General features: G+C 51.9%; 1 protein-coding gene across 1 annotated transcript; it reads left to right on the forward strand.

Annotated features, from left to right (window-relative positions):
- The first annotated feature begins 480 nt into the window (after positions 1–480).
- Edn2 (endothelin 2) lies at positions 481–6,268 on the forward strand. Its single transcript, XM_051171860.1, has 5 exons — positions 481–613; positions 934–1,090; positions 2,482–2,604; positions 3,435–3,533; positions 5,458–6,268. The coding sequence occupies exons 1-5, from the start codon at positions 550–552 to the stop codon at positions 5,549–5,551; spliced, it is 537 nt and encodes a 178-aa protein (XP_051027817.1). The 5' UTR covers positions 481–549; the 3' UTR covers positions 5,552–6,268.
- The last annotated feature ends 11,339 nt before the right edge of the window (positions 6,269–17,607 follow it).

A 17,607-nucleotide genomic window follows, 5' to 3' on the forward strand; every position in this document is an offset into this window, starting at 1 on the left:
GACTCGCCCAAGGCCATGAAGCCTTGAGTGGGCCTTTCACTTCCCACGCAGTGAGGGGACATACCAGCTTGCTTCACAGCGGGCATGGATGAGGGTGGCAGATTCCCTGTGAATAGGAAGGGCTTTGCTTTGAGACCTCTGCTCCAAATTTCCAGTTCTGGAGCGCCACTGGGAGAGCAGGGAGGGGGCTGGGAGCACCTAGGGCTGACTTCAAACTCAGAGGGGCCCTGGGCCTGCAGGGAGCCTGGAGACTCCTAAAGGTGTTCCAGCGCAACTCAAAGGGCGGAGCCCAGCCTTCCACCTCCCTCCCCCTCTCACCGGGAGGCCAGGGCGGGCCAGGCACCCAAGGAGGAGGCGGTGTCCCTGGCTTTCTGCCCAAGGTGCAGCAGCAAGGCGAGGCGGGGCTGCACCAGCAGGGGCGGGCACCCTGACTGGTATTAAAAGAGGCGGTCAGGGCACCTCAGCAATGAGCTCTCAGCTCAGCTTAGCAGCAGGACACTGGCGACAGGCGCTCCCTGCTCCTTCGGACCAGCCAAGCGCGCTGCTGCTATGGTCTCCACACCAACCGCCTGGTGTTCCATCGCTCTGGCCCTGCTTTTGGCTCTGCATGAAGGTGAGCTGCCCTCCCTCATTTGTTGTTGCCCCGAGGTCTATCCATTGGTGTCTCTTCCAGGGGCATGGTGCTTCCTAAAGCCAAAACTGGGGTCATAGAGCAAGGAGCCCACAGTAGGAGCTGCCGCTGCAGTGTAGTCACAGCGCAGGGAAAGCGCGGGTGGCTGGGGCTTCCCCAGGCTAGCCAGTGGTTCCTGAGTGCCGAGAGTGCCAACTTCCTTATTGTGCAAGAGGAGGAGCCCTGCGGTCCCCTATCCGAGGCAGCCCAGGTGTCCTGACCTCCTCTCCACCTCTCTCTCCCTCCTCCCCTCCTGTGTACAGGGAAGGGCCAGGCAGCTGCCACCCTGGAGCAGCCAGCATCAGCACCCAAGGGCCGAGGCCCCCACCTGCGTTTCCGTCGTTGCTCCTGTAATTCCTGGCTTGACAAGGAGTGTGTGTACTTCTGCCACCTGGACATCATCTGGGTGAACACTGCAGGGTAAGCATTCACCAGGACTGTAGGAGAGGGTGGTGGGTGAAAGCCTGGGGCGGGCTAGCAACCTCTGTGTCTGCCTGGCTCACCATGAGCCTCCGATGGGAAACTGGAAGAGTACCCATAGTGACTAGTTATGCATCAGCTCCCACGTGGGAGACACTAGAACTGGGCAGAGGGCCCTGTACCCTTCAAACCCTCACAAACAGCCTGTGAGAAGGTGCTAGCTGCATTTTTCCAGATCAGAGGACCGGGGGGCTCAGAGACACGAGGTGACCTCTTCAGGGTCACACAGGAAAAAATAAGTGGTAGAATCTTTTCCAAGTCTAGGGATGCTGGATCTCAAGCACACTTCCCCTGCAGAGAATTAGCCCATGCAGAAGAGCAGCTGGCCATAGCATGCTGTATGTGGAGCACCACAAGTGCAGATCTGCCCGCTGCGCCTCCAGGTGCCCCACAAGGCCGGCAAGGCTGCAGCCCCACACAGGGCAGACAAGAAGTCTGCCTAGGATACCCAGGCAGGGGCCAGAGCTGGGTTCTACCTGCCCCACGCTGCCTCCAGGCCTCTGCATACCTCAGGTTGAAGTTTCTGTGTATGTTTGTGTTGGTTTTTTTTTTTTTTTTTTTTTTTCCCCTTCTCCAAATTGCATAAGGCAAGAGAAGCTGAGCACATAAGCGTGTGTAGAGCTAATCCACATCCAAACGCTGGCTCAGGGCGGGAACCCTGCCAGTCCCTGCGTGCTGGGTCCACCCAGAATCGCTGTGGCTCCAACTACCAGGCCACCTAAAATTAGCTGTTGACCAAAGGTGTTGAGTGGACTAGCCTCAGGGCCCCTACTCTGCCTGCCTTGGCCAAACTGGATCAGAAATCAATCCAATTACACATGCACAAGCAGGAACATGCATGCACCACACACACACACACACACACACACACACACACACACACACACACACATACACACCTCATAGGTGTATTTGTCATACTTCCCCCAGCAAGTGGGAAACCAACTGGAGGGTACTTGGCTGTGAGCTGTGTGCTTTTCACTGGCAGCGGAACAGGCCTCCCTTCCTCCCAGCCTAGATAGAAGGTTCCTTTGAGCACAGAGGACCGACCTGGGCTTCGCTGGGACTGCAGACTTTCCCCTGCAGGAGCTCCTAACAGAGCAGTGTGCAGAGGCATTGGCAGAGGAGACTGTATTTGCGTGGCTGACAATATGGGACAGAGTCGGGTGGTCACCTCTCTTGGCCACCTTGGAGGTGTGACTGGCTGTACAGTGTAGACAGTCCCTGCTGGCCGGTGGTGTGTTTATCTAATCCTGACTCTCCTCTCTATTTCTCCTCTCTACCTCCCCCCACCCCATGTACACACTACCTTGCTGGCTTCTCGCCCACAGACAGACAGCTCCCTACGGCCTGGGAAATCCGCCAAGGCGCCGGCGCCGCTCCCTGCCAAGGCGTTGTGAGTGCTCTTCTGCCGGGGACTCTGCCTGTGCCACCTTCTGCCATCGAAGAGCCTGGTATGTATGGACTCCTAGCCTTCAGGGGTTGGGTGACTGCTAGCTGGGACCAAGCCTGTAAGCAAGGTATCTGGGAGACTAATAGAGGCAGAGGCCCAGAGGTGGGCCCATGAGAACACTGGGTCTATGGCAGAGTCCCTCCCAAGTCCCACAGGAAGGAATACCCTCAGTTCCTCCCTCTGCTCAGCTCCTGGGCTTTTGAGAGCACACCTCCCCATTCATGGGCCCAAGTGATAGCCCAGGCTCAGAGAGGCCAGGCCTTGTGTCAGGCTTACAAGGAACCAGCATCCCTACCTCCCCAGGCTTCAAGCTCTGATATTTCGCAGTTTGTTTAGAAGAAAAATAACATCTAGAGCCAGCAATCTGTGTGACAGGTACCAGAGTTGCCATTATGTCAGGGAACTGGGCTGCGGATGCCAAGTCTCCTTGGTTTTCCCGTCTGTGAAGGGGGAGAATGCATTTGTCCCTTCCTTCTTTTGAACCATTGAGAAAGCAAGGACTGAGTGCTCCGGTTCCCATGACAGTTTACGGGAAACTCCTCCTCCGGGGATCAAGCTGGGGCTCCACCCCTGCCTCAGTTTCCCCTGCAACTGCAGGTGGCTAGATTCTGGGAAGGCCAGCCACCCATCTGTCTCATTCTGAGGCTCAGAACACATTCCCAGTAGCTCAGTTTTCCTTGGTACCCACCCCGCCTGTGAGGGAAGGGTGCCAGGTGCACCGTGTGGAAATGGATCTGCTCCTGAGGGCAGGGGTGGGGGCTGGGCTGGGCCTGAAGCCAGGTAGCTTCAGGGTTCTGGCCAGCCCCTCACTTGTTGCCACTCTTGACCCAGGCCTGAAGCTCTGGTCATCCCAAGCAGCCAGACTCCTGTAACTACATCCAAGACTGGCGAGAGGTGGGCCGCTGAGGGAGACCTCCTCCGAAAGCTGAGGTGAGGGTAACTGCATGGCTGATTGCTTTCTGTATGCATTACATGTTTGCCTTATTTTCTGTGTGAGGCAGAATTGGGTCTTCATCGTCTGTGCTAGAAAACAGAGGCTCACACAGGTGACACCACTTGTTTAGAGCCGCACTGCATTTGTCACATCTGGCCTGTGCTCTTTTTTTTTAAGTTCTTAGATTTATTTTTACATGTATGAGTATTTTGCTCTCATGTATGTATGTGCACCAAGTGTGTGCAAGTTGCCCTTAGAAGTTACAAGAAGGCGTCGTCTGTATGTAACTTATATTATTTAAGAAGAGGTCATTGGATCCTCTGGAACTGGAATTGTGGATCACTGTGAGCTGCCATCTGGGTTCTGGGAACAGAGCTCTGGTTCTCTGCAAAAGCAGAAAGTGCTCTTAACTACTGAGTCATCTCTTGAGCCACAAGCCTACATTTTTTTCCCCAGAGCTGAGGACCGAACCCAGGGCCTTGTGCTTGCTAGGCAAGCGCTCTACCACTGAGCTAAATCCCCAACCCCTAAAGCCTACATTCTTAACTATTCCATTCTGGGGCCACTAGGTGTGTACTGGGCCTTGAGGGTTTTGACTGGGAAGAAGCACAGTCATTCAGTCGAGCATCTTCCCTGTATGGGGCTTGGGGTGAGCGACTCGCTGTGTTGCTCGCTCCTTCCGTACTTCCAATGGAATCTCCTCCCTTGGTGGTCACAGGTGGCTCAGCACAAGAAGACCCACAAATGTTTGTCCAAGCAAGCTAGCTCGAGGACAGAAACCTCACCATGGGCCATTCAACAGAGTGACCTAGGGGCACCTGGTGGGGCAGAGACTTTGTGAGCTCTGGCTCCTGGCTGTGGCTCAGATTTTGACTTTTGAAGTAAGAGGTTAGCAATGTCCACCCTGCAGGGTTTTCATGAGGTTGGTGTGCTGACGTGTATGAAGTATATGTCCCTGTGGAGCTCTGGAGGCCTTGGCCGTATCTGCCTCTGCTGTGAAAGGGTCCTTGGGGATGGACAGTACCTGCTGTGGCTCCTTGGGAGTTCCCATCTTTGGGAAAAGGTAGAATAATGGAGCAGAGGTGGTAGGATAGGTAAGGCAAGCCTCTGCATACACTCAGGAATTGACTGAGAATAAGGGAGGCTTTGCAAATCCACAGCACTTCGCAGAGCTTGCTTTGCTACCCAAGCATTCATCCTGGTGGCGATGCAGGGTTTTTGTTATTCCTGTTGTTTGGTTGGTTGGTTGGCTGGTTTGGTATGGTTTGATTTTGAGACAGGGTCTCTCATTCAGTATGTATGAATCAGGCCTTGAGCTCAGGGATCTCCTACTGTCTCAGCTTTTCAAATGCTGGACCTACTTGGTATCTTAAAAGTAGAGAAATGGTCTCAGAGAAGGCAGGTCCTGCTCAGGTCCCTACAGCCTGACCCTGAGGCCTGAATTCTCACTCCCAGATAGAGCTCTTAGGATCAGGAAGTGGAGAGGTGCAAGTTCCCAGAGCCGTGGTAATGACCTCAGCCAAGCTCAAAAGGCCACCAGGACCATGCAGTTTAGGATTGAGGAGGATGGATGCCAGGAAGGGATGAAGGACATTCATAAGTTGTGGGAAAAGGATAGCACACCATGGACCACCCCCAGGCTGCTCTTGGCAGACCCCTCATCCTGGCAGTATCCAATGCTGAGCATAAGCACTGCAGGTGCCTCCATGAGCAGCCAAGCTCCTGGGCCGGGCCTGGACTATACTTACCTGCCTAGACCTCAATGCACAGTCCTTGAATGGGCCTACAGCCCCATTCTGACCAGGGGCAGCTGTTCTCTGAGACCTAGGCAGAGGCTCTAGGCTCAACCACCTCTCTCCTAAGGGAGCCCAGGATACCCTCTGTCTCCCGAGATGCTAAGTGATCCTCCTCTATTTCCAGGGATATTTCTGCCACCAAGCTCCGCTTTGCCAGGCTACAGCCGGTGGTGACAAGAGAAGCCAGCCCTGCACACTCTAGAAGGAGGAAGAGATAACATCGTGAGCTGCAGGACCATTGAGAAGGAAGCCCACGTGGAGACGAGGGAATGGGCAGCTGGTGGGAGACCCTACGCCTGTCTCCTGGGCCAAGGCCTCAGCTCTGGTCAGCCAGACCCATCTGATGGCTTCAGCACAAGCTCTGGCCTCTCTTACAGCAAGCAGCTCTGTGCCCTTACACTGCCAGGGCCACCCTCAGCACCTGGGCAACAGTGCAGCCTCCCAGTGCTGGCTGCTGGCTACAGCACTGCTTGAAAGAGCTGTGTGAGGCCAAATGAACACGCTGACTGTGTCCTGAGGAGTGTCCTGTTCGCTGGACTGCAATCCAGGAGAAAGCCCCACAGCAGGACACAATTACCTAAGCCACACCTGGAGACAGGTCAGGTCAGCCTGATGACTGACATCCTGGCTGGCCCCAGTGGCCCTCTTTGGTCCCCCTACCCTAGAGGTCTTGCCATCTTGTTCTCTTGGGACACTTTTGGGGATGCAGAGCCTGCTCGGCCTCCCTCATCTGTATATAACTTACTTGCTCTGAGAACTTTGAGATTCTTATTTATTTTTAACATATTTTTTTAGAGCCTCCGTTGTTTACTTATGGAACTCCTGTTTGTAATAAAGGATGAAATGGTCTTGTAGGAGTTTTGTCTTGGCCAAGCAGAGGTGAGAGGCTCCTTCCAGGAGGGTCCATTTGGATGTTAAAAGGACACGGGAAGAAGAGGAAAGTTCAACAACGTGCGTAGCTAGAGCCCAGGTTCTGCTTGCCCCTTCCTGAGTTTCTCTGGCTCCTAAGATGCTCCTCTCTGGATCTCCCTCCCCCCCACTCCCGTCATGGCTTAGCCAGCCATCTGCAGCAGTGATGTCAGCACTCTGGGTCATATACTCATACCAGACCAGAATACAATGACCAGGCCTTCCTCAAGAGCATGTTTGGAAGGAGCTAGCACTACGGAGGTGCAGAGACCATCTTCAGCTCCAGAAATCTTGTCCAGCCAGGGTCTGACTAGGAGGCCACGGCATAGCTGTCCTATGACAGGTGGAACCCGATAGATGTGTGCGTGTGCAACTTTGATGGTCAGTAATGAGTGCCAAGACCCAGCCTCAGCCTGGCCCTGGCCCTGCCTCTCCCTTGGGACCTCAGGAGGTCCAGGAGTGAAATTCGACATCTCTGTGACTGATTGAAATCAGGGTGAGCCTGTGTCTGGACCATTCCCGCTGGCAGCTAGCTACCTGGACCCTTGGACCAGCTGAATCTCCCACAAACAAGCTGTGTCCTATTCCCTTGGCTGGAAGTGGCTGGCTCATAATGGGAGTGGCAGGCTGTGACCTGAGCCCACTGTCAGAAAATATTTATGGAACAGGCAATAATCATTTACATACCTGCTACAACCCTGCCTTCTTTACAAAGCCAACCCCAGCCTCCTCCTGGGAGAGCAGCATAGTGGCATGTGTTGAACTTTCCCTGCACGTTGGCTTGTTTCATACTCTTCTCAGATTAACCCATTTTATCTTCACAGCAGCACTGGGGTGTAGAGACTTCCAGAGCCCACATTTTGTAGATGAGAAAAAGTGGCACACAGGGACAAGCACAGACTTTCCTTGGGTCACACAACACAAATAAGAACACAAGGACTGGAATCCAGAGTCTTTGGCATCCATGTGTATAATAAATATGTGTTGGTTGAATTCCTGGACCTCTATTGCAGTTTGACCTTGAACTCTTTCTCCTTCCGGGCCTCTGTAGTCTCCTGTAGAGAACAGAAAGAGGTAATTCTCACCCGACAGGCAGTCAGAGCAGAAAGTGGCAAGCTCTGGCCCCGGGAAGCAGGCGGCACATGCAATGGGGACTGTGCCAAAGGACTATGTGGGGGCAGACTGGGACTGGCTAGGGTAGAGGTGGGGGCTGGAGAAAGGAGTCCACACGAGAGCGGTGCTGTCAAAGGTGAGTAAGAGGCCAATGTGTGTGTGTGTGTGGGTGCTCAGTGGGAAAAAGGCACCTGCTGCCAAAACTCACAACCTGAGTTTGGTCCCTCATCCCCACAGGGTGGAAAGAGGGAACTGGCTTCCAAAAGTTGCCCACTCACCTCTACATGTGCCCCATGACATGTACATACCCCTACACACACACACACACACACACACACACACACACACACACACACACACACTTAGTTTTAAAGTTTTAAATATAAAATAAGTGTTTTAAAAAGAAAAAAAGATAAGTAATATTGGAATAGAAGCAAGTCAGGAGGGGAGGCAAGGTGTTGGTGTGAGGTGACAGAGAGGTCCTCCAGAGAAGCTCTGTAGCTAGCCAAAGCAGGCAAGAGAGATGAAGCCTTAAGGGCCTCAAAGGGGACAGGTCTTTCTCCTGTGGGCCCCTGGGAACTAACTGTCAGCACTCTGAATGGCAAGAAAAAATGTCAGAGGTGGGCTCCAGAACACTCACTGTCCTCCAGAGAGCTAGTCAGAGCTGAGAGTGAGTGAGGGGAGAGGTAGCAGAGAAAAAATGTAAGCGCCTGCCCCTGGGGAGGTCTGAGATCTCCAGGACATGAGGTCATGGGGACCACTCTGCCACTTGATGCTAGCATCCCAGGCCAGAGAGCCCTGTTATACCCCATCTGGGCTAGCAATAAGAAGCTCCCATCCTTGGCACAGAGGCCTTCCATTCAGACTGGCCCTGCTCCCTCAGAAGCCCCAAATGCACACCCAGTGGCCAGGCCTGACAGCCCCAGGACCAGGCTGGAAAGAGACAAGCAAGTCCTGGTGAGGGGTGCTGGAGGCTACAGAGGAGGGTGCTCACTGCTATCAACTCAGGCCTGGAACCATGGTCAGTCTAGAGATTGACAGAATGGCAAACACTGGCCAAGGTGGTAGCCATTCTTTTAGCTCCTTGGTCACAGAAAGCAATGTTTGACTTGGCCTCTTACCTCAGGAGACCCTGTCCTGTCCCTCAACCAGCCCCACCTCTACGCACTGGGGAAGGAGAGGGCAGAGCCCAGGGGCCGTATAGGCCCAGTGTATTTCCCACAGGCCCCGGGTAGCTGAGATCCAGCAGTTGCGGGTATGGGCTGCAGTTTGGGAAGAGAAAAACTGTGAGTCAAACGCAGCCCTGGGAAGAACCATGTTAGAAAGTCTGGATTCGGGCAACAAAAGTCTCCCCCCTTTTCTACCTTTTCAATAAACCAAAAAAAATATTTTCCAAGTTTTTAATTTCTTTTTACGTTTATTTGGAAGAAAGGGCATGTGCGTGCCATAGTGACTGAGAGCATGATTGTTTGTGTGCATTTTCTGCATGCATGCCTCTGTGTGTGTGTGTGTGTGTGTGTGTGTGTGTGTGTGTGTAACAAAGTATAACTTGAGAGAGTCAGTTCTCTTCTTCCACTATGTGAATCCTGGGATCAAACTCAGGTGTCATCGAGCTTTGCAGCAAGCAGCACGTTTATCCACTAAGCCATCGCACTAACCTGTTTTCCAAGACTTTTTGAAGCAAAACCATGCTCTGCCAGCTGGAATCCTAGGCAGAAAGAAGCCAGAAATGGGAATGACCCCAGCTTTCCTGGGGCACATGCATTAGGGGAAGTGAGCTGGGCAACAAGTAGGGCACTATATAGGGAGGCTGCTGACTGAACCATGGCTGCTTTCAGACACACCTCATCCACAGGCCCAGGGAACTCATTCCTACACAAACACACACCCACACCCACGCTCCACCCCAGCCACTACCTCCAATAGAGTCCAGGGTCAGGTCAGATAAGCCATTTGCCTCAGAGCAATAAACTCCTGGACTGTGGCCATCCATTCATATAGGGAGGATAAATAATCATCTCTGTGGAGATGCTGGTGAGCTGCGCAGACGGACGTGGCCCCGGCCTTGAGGGCCAAGAGCGCTGCTGGACACAGAGATACACACAGGACCCATCTACTTAAGCTTCCTGCAAGCTAATGGGCTCCTCACAGCAGCAGCCTTACACAGCAGATTCTAGAATTATTACTCCCTTCTCACGGATGAGGTAAGTCGGGCGTGGTAGCTTGCACCTAGGAGGATGAGGCAGAAAAACCACTTGAGTCTAGGAAACTGGGCTAGCTGGGCAAGGTAGTGAAACCTATCCCTTAAAAAAAAAAAAAGGAAGAGGAAGAAGAGAAGGAAAGAGACAGAAGAGGAAAGGAGGGCTGGCTATAGTGGTGTCCGCCTTTAATCCCAGCACTCGGGAGGCAGAGGCAGTAGGATCTCTGAGAGTTCCAGGCCAGCCTGGTCTACAGAGTGAGTTCCAGGAACAGCCAGGGCTAATTAGTGAAGCCCTGTCTTGAAAAAACAAAGGTGGGGGCGGGGAGATAATGGGACCCCCATTGCTTCATTCATGTTGTTGTTGTTTGTTTGTTTTTGTTTTGAGTAAAGGTCTCATGTAGCCCAGGCTAGCCTCAAATTCAATAGGATCTTGAACTTCTGATCCTCCTGCCTCTATGTGCTGAGATTGTTATGAAGAATTCAGGGCTTCATGTATGCTCGGCTAATACTCTTCCAACTGCCTTGGGTGCCCATCTCCAGTTTGGCTGTAAGCTAAGCTGGCATTAACCCTCAAGCTCTTAAATCTCACGCCCTCCTAACTCTGACAAGGAAATAGTCACACTGAGAGGAAACTCTGTGGAAGGAAGCCCAAGATGGCTTCCTGGAGGAAGTGACTGAAGGACCTAGCATCAGTTGACTGAAGGAGTAGGGTGGGGGAAAGGGTCCTAGACAGAAAGAACAGCGTAGAGGAAGCCTCTCTTCTTCAAGGACAGACGCTGTGCTCCGTCTCCCCCAGACCATCAAAGACAGGAGGGAGCTGGGAAAGTCTGGGAGGGTCTACAGGAATGAGCCATGATGTCTTGAGTGCCATATCTAGACATGGCATAGGGCTATAGGCAGGGGACACTGGCAGCAACTGTCACATGTGTGCGCACACAGATACAGAGAGAGAGAGAGAGAGAGAGAGAGAGAGAGAGAGAGAGGGAGGGAGGGAGGGAGGGAGAGAGAGACTCAGGAAAGAAGGCCACCACTATCCTGAAGACTCTGTTTCTGGTGCTTCTTGCCTCTGGACATTACATGCTACCCTGAAGGCCTCCCAGGCTGGCAAGGGGGAAAAGACAAGGAGAGGAATACGCTGTGAGTTAGCCTTCCAGCTGCCACAGACACTTGAAGGGCATGACCAGAAGGCACCACAGCCAGGGGAGCAGGGACAGGAATGTCTGGCTGCAGCAAGGAAGCATCTGGGTAGGGAGAGGAGGCTAGGCAGAGGGGCAGGAGCCAGGCATAGAGGAATATCCAATGCCGGGAGTTTGAAATGGAGTGATGGAGAGTTGGCGAAGGTTGCTAAGTAAAAGCCAGTGCAGGAGCTGGCTTTGGGCTGCTGGATAACCGAAAGCTTTTCCTGGGCCAGCGCTTCTAGCCTACAGAGGCCCTCCCAGCCCCTCTCTCAGTGCGAGCAGAGTGGGTCTCGACTTGGCCTGCCAGGGATCTGTGCCAAGAGCCCTAGGCAGCTTACAAGGGGGCCGCTGGGAGCCCTGGAGGAGGAATGCAGCCTAATTAATTCTCTGAAGCTCCCAGGCCTCGCCTTGTGGGAGCAGCTGCCAGGACAGGCCTGCCAGGGCCCCACCGCCCCAGCTGTCGATCATTCAGAGGTAAAGCAGTGGGGGGGGGGGTGCGGATGCAGGCTGGGAGCTGGAGGACAGGGACTGGGGCCTGCCCCTTGCCTTCAGGCACACACGTGTCCTCAGCCCCTTCAGAGTGAATGTGACAGCAGCAGCCTTGGGGCCTTAAGGTACCATTGACACTCTAGGTGATATTTCTCATTTAATCCTTACTCGGGCCAGAAACAGGATACTGATAATGGCTCCACTGTGCCGGCAAAAAGATGAGACCTGGAGAGATAAATTTCTCTCCTAGTGCCACCACAGTGATCAGAAAGCTGAAACTGAATCTCTGGGATCGGGCCTAACTCATTGTGCTGGGAACACTGAGGGAAACGGAGGCCTGTGGAGGTGTGGTTCCTTTCCCAGGGACAGTCAGCTGAAAAAAGAGCCTAAAATAAAGAGAGAACAAGCAGAGTCAGGAAAAAAAAGGGGGGCCTTGCTCCTGAGGGTTCTCTCGGCCTTGTCACCAGGAGTTGAATGGTTCACTATTTCTGGGCCGGCTAGGCTATAGGCTATAGGAAATAATGTTGTATTTGACAGCTCTTTGTTGCTATAACAAAATCCCTTATTTGGGGCCATCACTGTTTGGTTCCATTGCTTTGAGGCCTGTGGCAAGACAGCATAACATGTTTGGAGCATACAGCAAAGGAAGCTGCTTACCTTGTGGGTAGCCAGAAGCAAAAAGAAAGAAAGGGGGGGTGGGGGAGTGGGGAGCTGAAGTGCAAAATCTCCCTCAAGGCTCTGTCTCCAATGGCCTAACCTCTTCCCACTAAGCCCTATCACGTAAGGTCCTCCCACCCGACCTATGGCAATGAGCAAGACATTTACCTAAGCCATCACATTCTGGGTCCCCACCTACCTGGTTCCAGCTGCCGGAGTCTATTCCAGAAACACAGTAACTGCAGCACCAGCTGACTCTGCTGCATATGCAGCCTTTGATCAAGTGCCCCTACAGGGGACACAGACAATGGCCCCACTGCAGAAAACCTGAGCTAAGAAGGAAACAAGAGCTAGAAAGGGCAGCCCCAATGGCATGACACCAAGACTCGTCCATGGCCGGGCAGCAGGCTAGGATAGGAGACCATAACCAGATCACATCCCAAGCCTCGGCTCCTGCAGCTTGAGTGAGATGCAGTTTTGGATTGCCCTGGTGTTCATTAATAACAGACATTATCCCCCCACAAAAAGGCACTTGATATATGTCAGGCACAATCCTGAGTGGTTTGTTTTTGGGTTTTGGGTTTTTTGTTTTGTTTTGTCTTGTTTTTTACTTTTTATTGGTTCTTTGTGAATTTCACATCATGCACCTCAATCCCACTCCCCACACCCTCCCCTTGTACCTACCTTCCACCCTTGCAACCTCTCCCCCAAAATTAAAATCCAAACAAAACACAACCCTCGTTTTGGAAGCTGTAGTGTGTCACAGTGTGTCCCATAGTATATAGCCTTTTGTCCACATTTCTTTTCCTACAAATGTTCATTGCAATGGCTAGTTGGTCTGGTACAAGACCTCTGGCTTCTGCTATTCCATCAATACTGGAACCTCACCGCGTCTCCTTTTGGATATCCTGCTGTTGCCCTGTGTCATGGGGGTCCTGTAATTTTGGATCTGTAGGACCAGCTCCTTCATGCACTCCAGCAGTTCATCAGTGAGGTAGATGTGGGAGTTGGCCAACTCAAAGCCTTGGATCTGGACCTGAGAGGTATCTGAGCTGGGCAGACCATTGGCTTTCCCACCGATGGGACCATCTGAACAGCAACCCCTACATGGCCAGCTCTACCCTGCTTTCCAGGTGATGTGCAGGACTGGCTCTCCTACGTGTTGCAGCCACTTCTCCCACTCCCATGACCCTGGGGCCAGCTTTCCCACATGCCATAGATAGCGAAGGATGAGAGGCAGGAGGAGGGCATCTTTCCCTCATGCATGCCATCTCCCAGCAGACAAGTTTCATGGTCAGCTCTCCAACACTCACACACTTAGGGCTGGCTCACCTGCACCTCCACCTCTACTGTGCTGCCCAGGTGAGGTGCAAGACCTGCTCTCTTGAGTGCTGTACCTGGTGAGGGGCAGGGACAGCTCTCCTCCTCTCATGACTCCTTCAAGGCCAACTCTCCTGCCCACTGCAGCACTGCAGGCAAGAGGGAGGGCTTGCTCTTCTACACTCACACCCTCTGGGCAGCTCACCTTCAACCTCCACGTACAGGGCCAGCTCTCCTGATCTGATGACCTGCAGACAACTCTCCGAGCCTGCTGTAGGTAGCGAAGGGCGAGAGGTGGGGGCATCTCTTTCTTGTCCATTTCACTGTTCGGCAGGCAAGTGGTGGGGCCCGCTCTCTCATGCTTACACCCTTGGGGTGGGCTCGCCTGCAATCTGCATATCCAGGGCCAGCTCTGCTGTGCTGCCCAGGCGAGGTGCAGGTCCAGCTCTCCCACCTTCTGCACATGAGGATTGTTTCAGGTTAAAGGCAATGGGGAAGGAAAAAGGAGGGTGAAGAGGAAGTAGAGAGGAAAAGTGGGAGAGGAGAGGAAGGGAAGGGGAAGGGGAAGAGGGGAGAGGGAGGAGGGAATGAAGAGAGAAGGGAGGGAGGGGATGGAGGAGAGGGTGAGGGGATGGAGGAGGCAGCTAGTCTTAGCACCCTGAGACTATCTTGCTGGGCTGGTCATTGCTTTGGTTCGTAGGCTTTACAGTTGGGGAGGACTAGTGGCTGCTTTTCTCCCTTGGCAGCTTGCATACCACATACTATGAGAGCTAGTCTTAAGAGAGGAGGCTTCCAGGCCAGAAACAGCTCCATTCTCCCAAGTCCTTTGTGTGGTGGCTTCAGCAGTTGGATCTTGCCTTGCCAAGTACTGGGATCAACAATGGCCAGTGACCTATATTGTTTGTGACCAACTAAACTGCATTCTAAATGCGCACCCTTATAGCTGCAGATAAGGATCCTAGCCACTGCCTCCCATCAGAGAATCTTCTTTCTGCAGCAGAAAGATGTTCTACGGAGAACATTATAGAAACCCATAACTAGCCAAAATGCAGAGAAGAGCTGAGCGTGGCATGCCTACCCCATGTTGACACCCTGGTACCCAGAACTCAGGGAACATCAAAGAGGAGGAGCAGAAAGAGAATAAAAGCCAGGCCGTCTGCCGTGAGATAGCATCTTCTGTATATGTCATGGATGCTGCACCCCATAAAGTCTCAACAATATGGTCACCTAAACAAGACCTGCATGATGGTAGCAAAAGTTGACATGCCAGTGCAGATGGGGGAAATCTCACAAGGCTGGATCCCTGGATAAAGAGCTTTGGGTAATTAGTGGGACTTTTCTCCAAGGACAAGCCCCTGATAGGCTATTCCCAAGAGGTCAGCCTTAAGTACAGATAAGTATAAGCAACACTAAATGGGCTCAGCAGGTGTGTGTGTGTGTGTGTGTGTGTGTGTGTGTGTGTGTGTGTGTTGTGTGTATGTGTGTATATATATGTATATATGTATATATATTTTGTGTGTGTGTGTGTGTGCTGTGTATAACCATAAATAATTAAAGAAGAGGCCATGGCCATGAATTTGAAAGGGAGCTGGGAAGGGTAGAAGATGAACTGGCAGATGGAGCTGAAGAGTTGGAAATGGTGTACATACAGGATTCGTGTATGCGATTCTCAAAATAAAAACCCTAAGTGCATAAGGCAAGGGTTTTTAGACTCACAGAGTTTTATAGTCTTCAGTGATAGAATTCTCGGATTTTCTCAGCACCCCGAAAGAAAATTGGTAGCCACCAACCATCTAACTTGCTAAGTTTCTTTACCTCCTTTGGACTTTTCTTTAGGAATGGAATGAGACGGTATGTTGCCCTTTGTGCCTGACTTCCTTCACTCAATACTTTGTAGCACTTACTTGTCTTGTGGCCTTGATAAAACTCTGTCAGCATCCCCATAAGGAAGGAAGGCTTTACTTGGCTCTGCCGTCCAGCGTGTGGGGCAGTCTCTGTAGCAGGAGCTTGGGGCAGCTGGTCACAGCTTTTGTGGCAGTTGGAGATTCAAGTGCAGGGAATGGCACTGCCCACTTTCAGGGTGGGTCTTCCCACTTCAGTTAACTCCATCAAGACGAGCATCCTCGGAGGCTAACCTAATCTAAGCAATCTCCCACAGGTGTGCCTGAAGGCACCGATTGCTCCTTCCAGACCCCCCTGTCAGGCTGGCAACTGATATTAACCCCCACGTGTATTCAAGCTTCCTCATGCTGTGACATCACAGCTGGATGATTTTCCTCTGTGGGGCCTCGTAAGACTTTGCACTTACCCATTGATGGATTTGGCCTGCTCATACTGGTCTAAGGGCTTTATTTAAACCGTTGGCACTCCTTAATGTGGTCTTGATATCAGGAGCAGCATCCAGACAAAGAAGCTGAGGTCCAGGGAGGTTAGTCAAGCCATCCAATATCACACAACTAGTAACCAGCAGGTTTCACCCTAGTAGCAAGCTCTGGAGGGGATGGTCCTCTCTAACCACTGTGATTCCTGCCTCCTCAGCCAAATCAAATGACATTGGCCAACTCACCTAGCAAACTGCCCCCAAAGGAACACCCAGAGAACTTAGCAAAAGGAGGCCCTTCTGGACAGCAGTTTGTTCTGAGGCAGAGTACCACTCTCTAGCCCAGCCTATCCAAGAACACGCTGTGTCACTCAGCCTGGCTGCAGAGTTAGGCTTCAGAGTCACCACCATCCTCCTCTTCTGCCTCCCAAGTGATGGATTACAGGTCTGGCTCTTGGCCAGGTTTCTAAAAGGGACAGAGGCAGGGGCTAGCAGGCAAAGCTGAAGCCAGGATTGGCTGTCAGCTCGCACCGAGTGCTGAGGTGCAAGCTTCTTAGAACATGGGCGTCGTCCAGGAAGGGAACATAGCTTCAGCCCAATGCGAGCCTGCTTCTGAGACAAAGGACCATCTTACAACCCCTGATGCGTAGCTATCACCCCTCTGTCCACGCCCAAGGAGACGCCACTGGGCAGCAGAGAAAATGTCCCTCTGGTGGAGTTAAATTTAGTGCCACAGTCCTGGCTAGTGCCACCCAGCCTTGGGCTCATCCCTACTTCCCATGGGCCGCCGTCTGTTTAAAAAAACAAAACAAAACTGGGATGCAGGGTCAGAAAGATGGCTCAGCTGTTAAGAGCACTAGCTTCTCTTGCAAAGGACCCAGGTTTGGTTCCCAGGACCCATAGGATGTCTCACAATCATCTGTAACTCCAGTTTCAGGAAATCTGATGGCCTGTTCTGACCTCTTCAGGCGCTAGGCACAAATAGGGTGCACAGATACACATGCAAGCAACATAAGAAAGAACAAATGAAATCTAATTTAAAAGGAAGGAAGGAAAGAAGAAAGAAGAAAAAAGAAAGAAATAAAAATAATAAATAAATAAATGGTATGAAAAGTGACTCCCTCGAGTTGCCTCCACATACAAGCTGTGAATGCAAGCGTGCATGGGCCGATATGCATACACAATCAATCAATCAATCAATCAATCAATACATGTAAGATTCTGATTTAAAGAAGTCAAATGAGAAATCTTAGTTATCTGTTTCATTATAGAGGTAATATAGTGTGACCGAGGTGGTAACTAAAACCGAACCCAGTAAGGAGCCAGTCCCTAGGCCTCACCGCTCGGAAAAGGAGTATTAGCCCTGTGTAGATTAAGCTATACGGTTTGTTTCTACAGAAGTTTCATTTTGAGATAGGGTCTCATGTTTCCCAGGCTGCCTTTGAACTTCTTCTTCTTTTTTGGTTTGGTTTGGTTTGGTTTGGTTTGGTTTGGTTTGGTTTGGTTTGGTTTTTTGAGAAGGGCTTTCTCTATGCAGCCTTAGCTGTCCTGGACTCACTTTGTAGACCAGCCTGGCCTCAAACTCTCAGAGATCCTCCTACCTCTGCCTCCCAAGTGCTGGGATTAAAGGCGTGCGCCACCACCACCCAGCTTTGCCCTTGAACTTCTTATTCTTCTGCTTCTACCTTCTAAATTATGAGCTTACAGGCAGGTGTGCACCCGCACATCCAGTCCATTCAGCGCTGGGGCCTGAACGCATGGCTTCCTCCTGCTAGAAGCGCTCTACCAAGTGAGCCAGTCCCCAGCCCCCCGAAACAGTGGTTCTCAACCTGTGGGTCATGACCCCATTGTGGGGGTCACATGCCAATATCCTGCACATCAGAATTTACATTATAATTCATAACAGTAGCAAAAATACAGTTATGAAGTAGCAACAAAATTAATTTTACGGTTGGGGGGCTACCACAACATGAGGAAGGTTGAGAACCACCAGGTTCCTTCTGAACCACTCTGGTTCCACACAGTGAACTTTGGACACAGGAGTCCTACCTAGCCAAAAGGAAACATGTTGTATGCAGTAATAAAGCC

This window comes from Acomys russatus, chromosome 29 (assembly GCF_903995435.1).
Source record: "Acomys russatus chromosome 29, mAcoRus1.1, whole genome shotgun sequence".
NCBI lineage: Eukaryota > Metazoa > Chordata > Mammalia > Rodentia > Muridae > Acomys > Acomys russatus.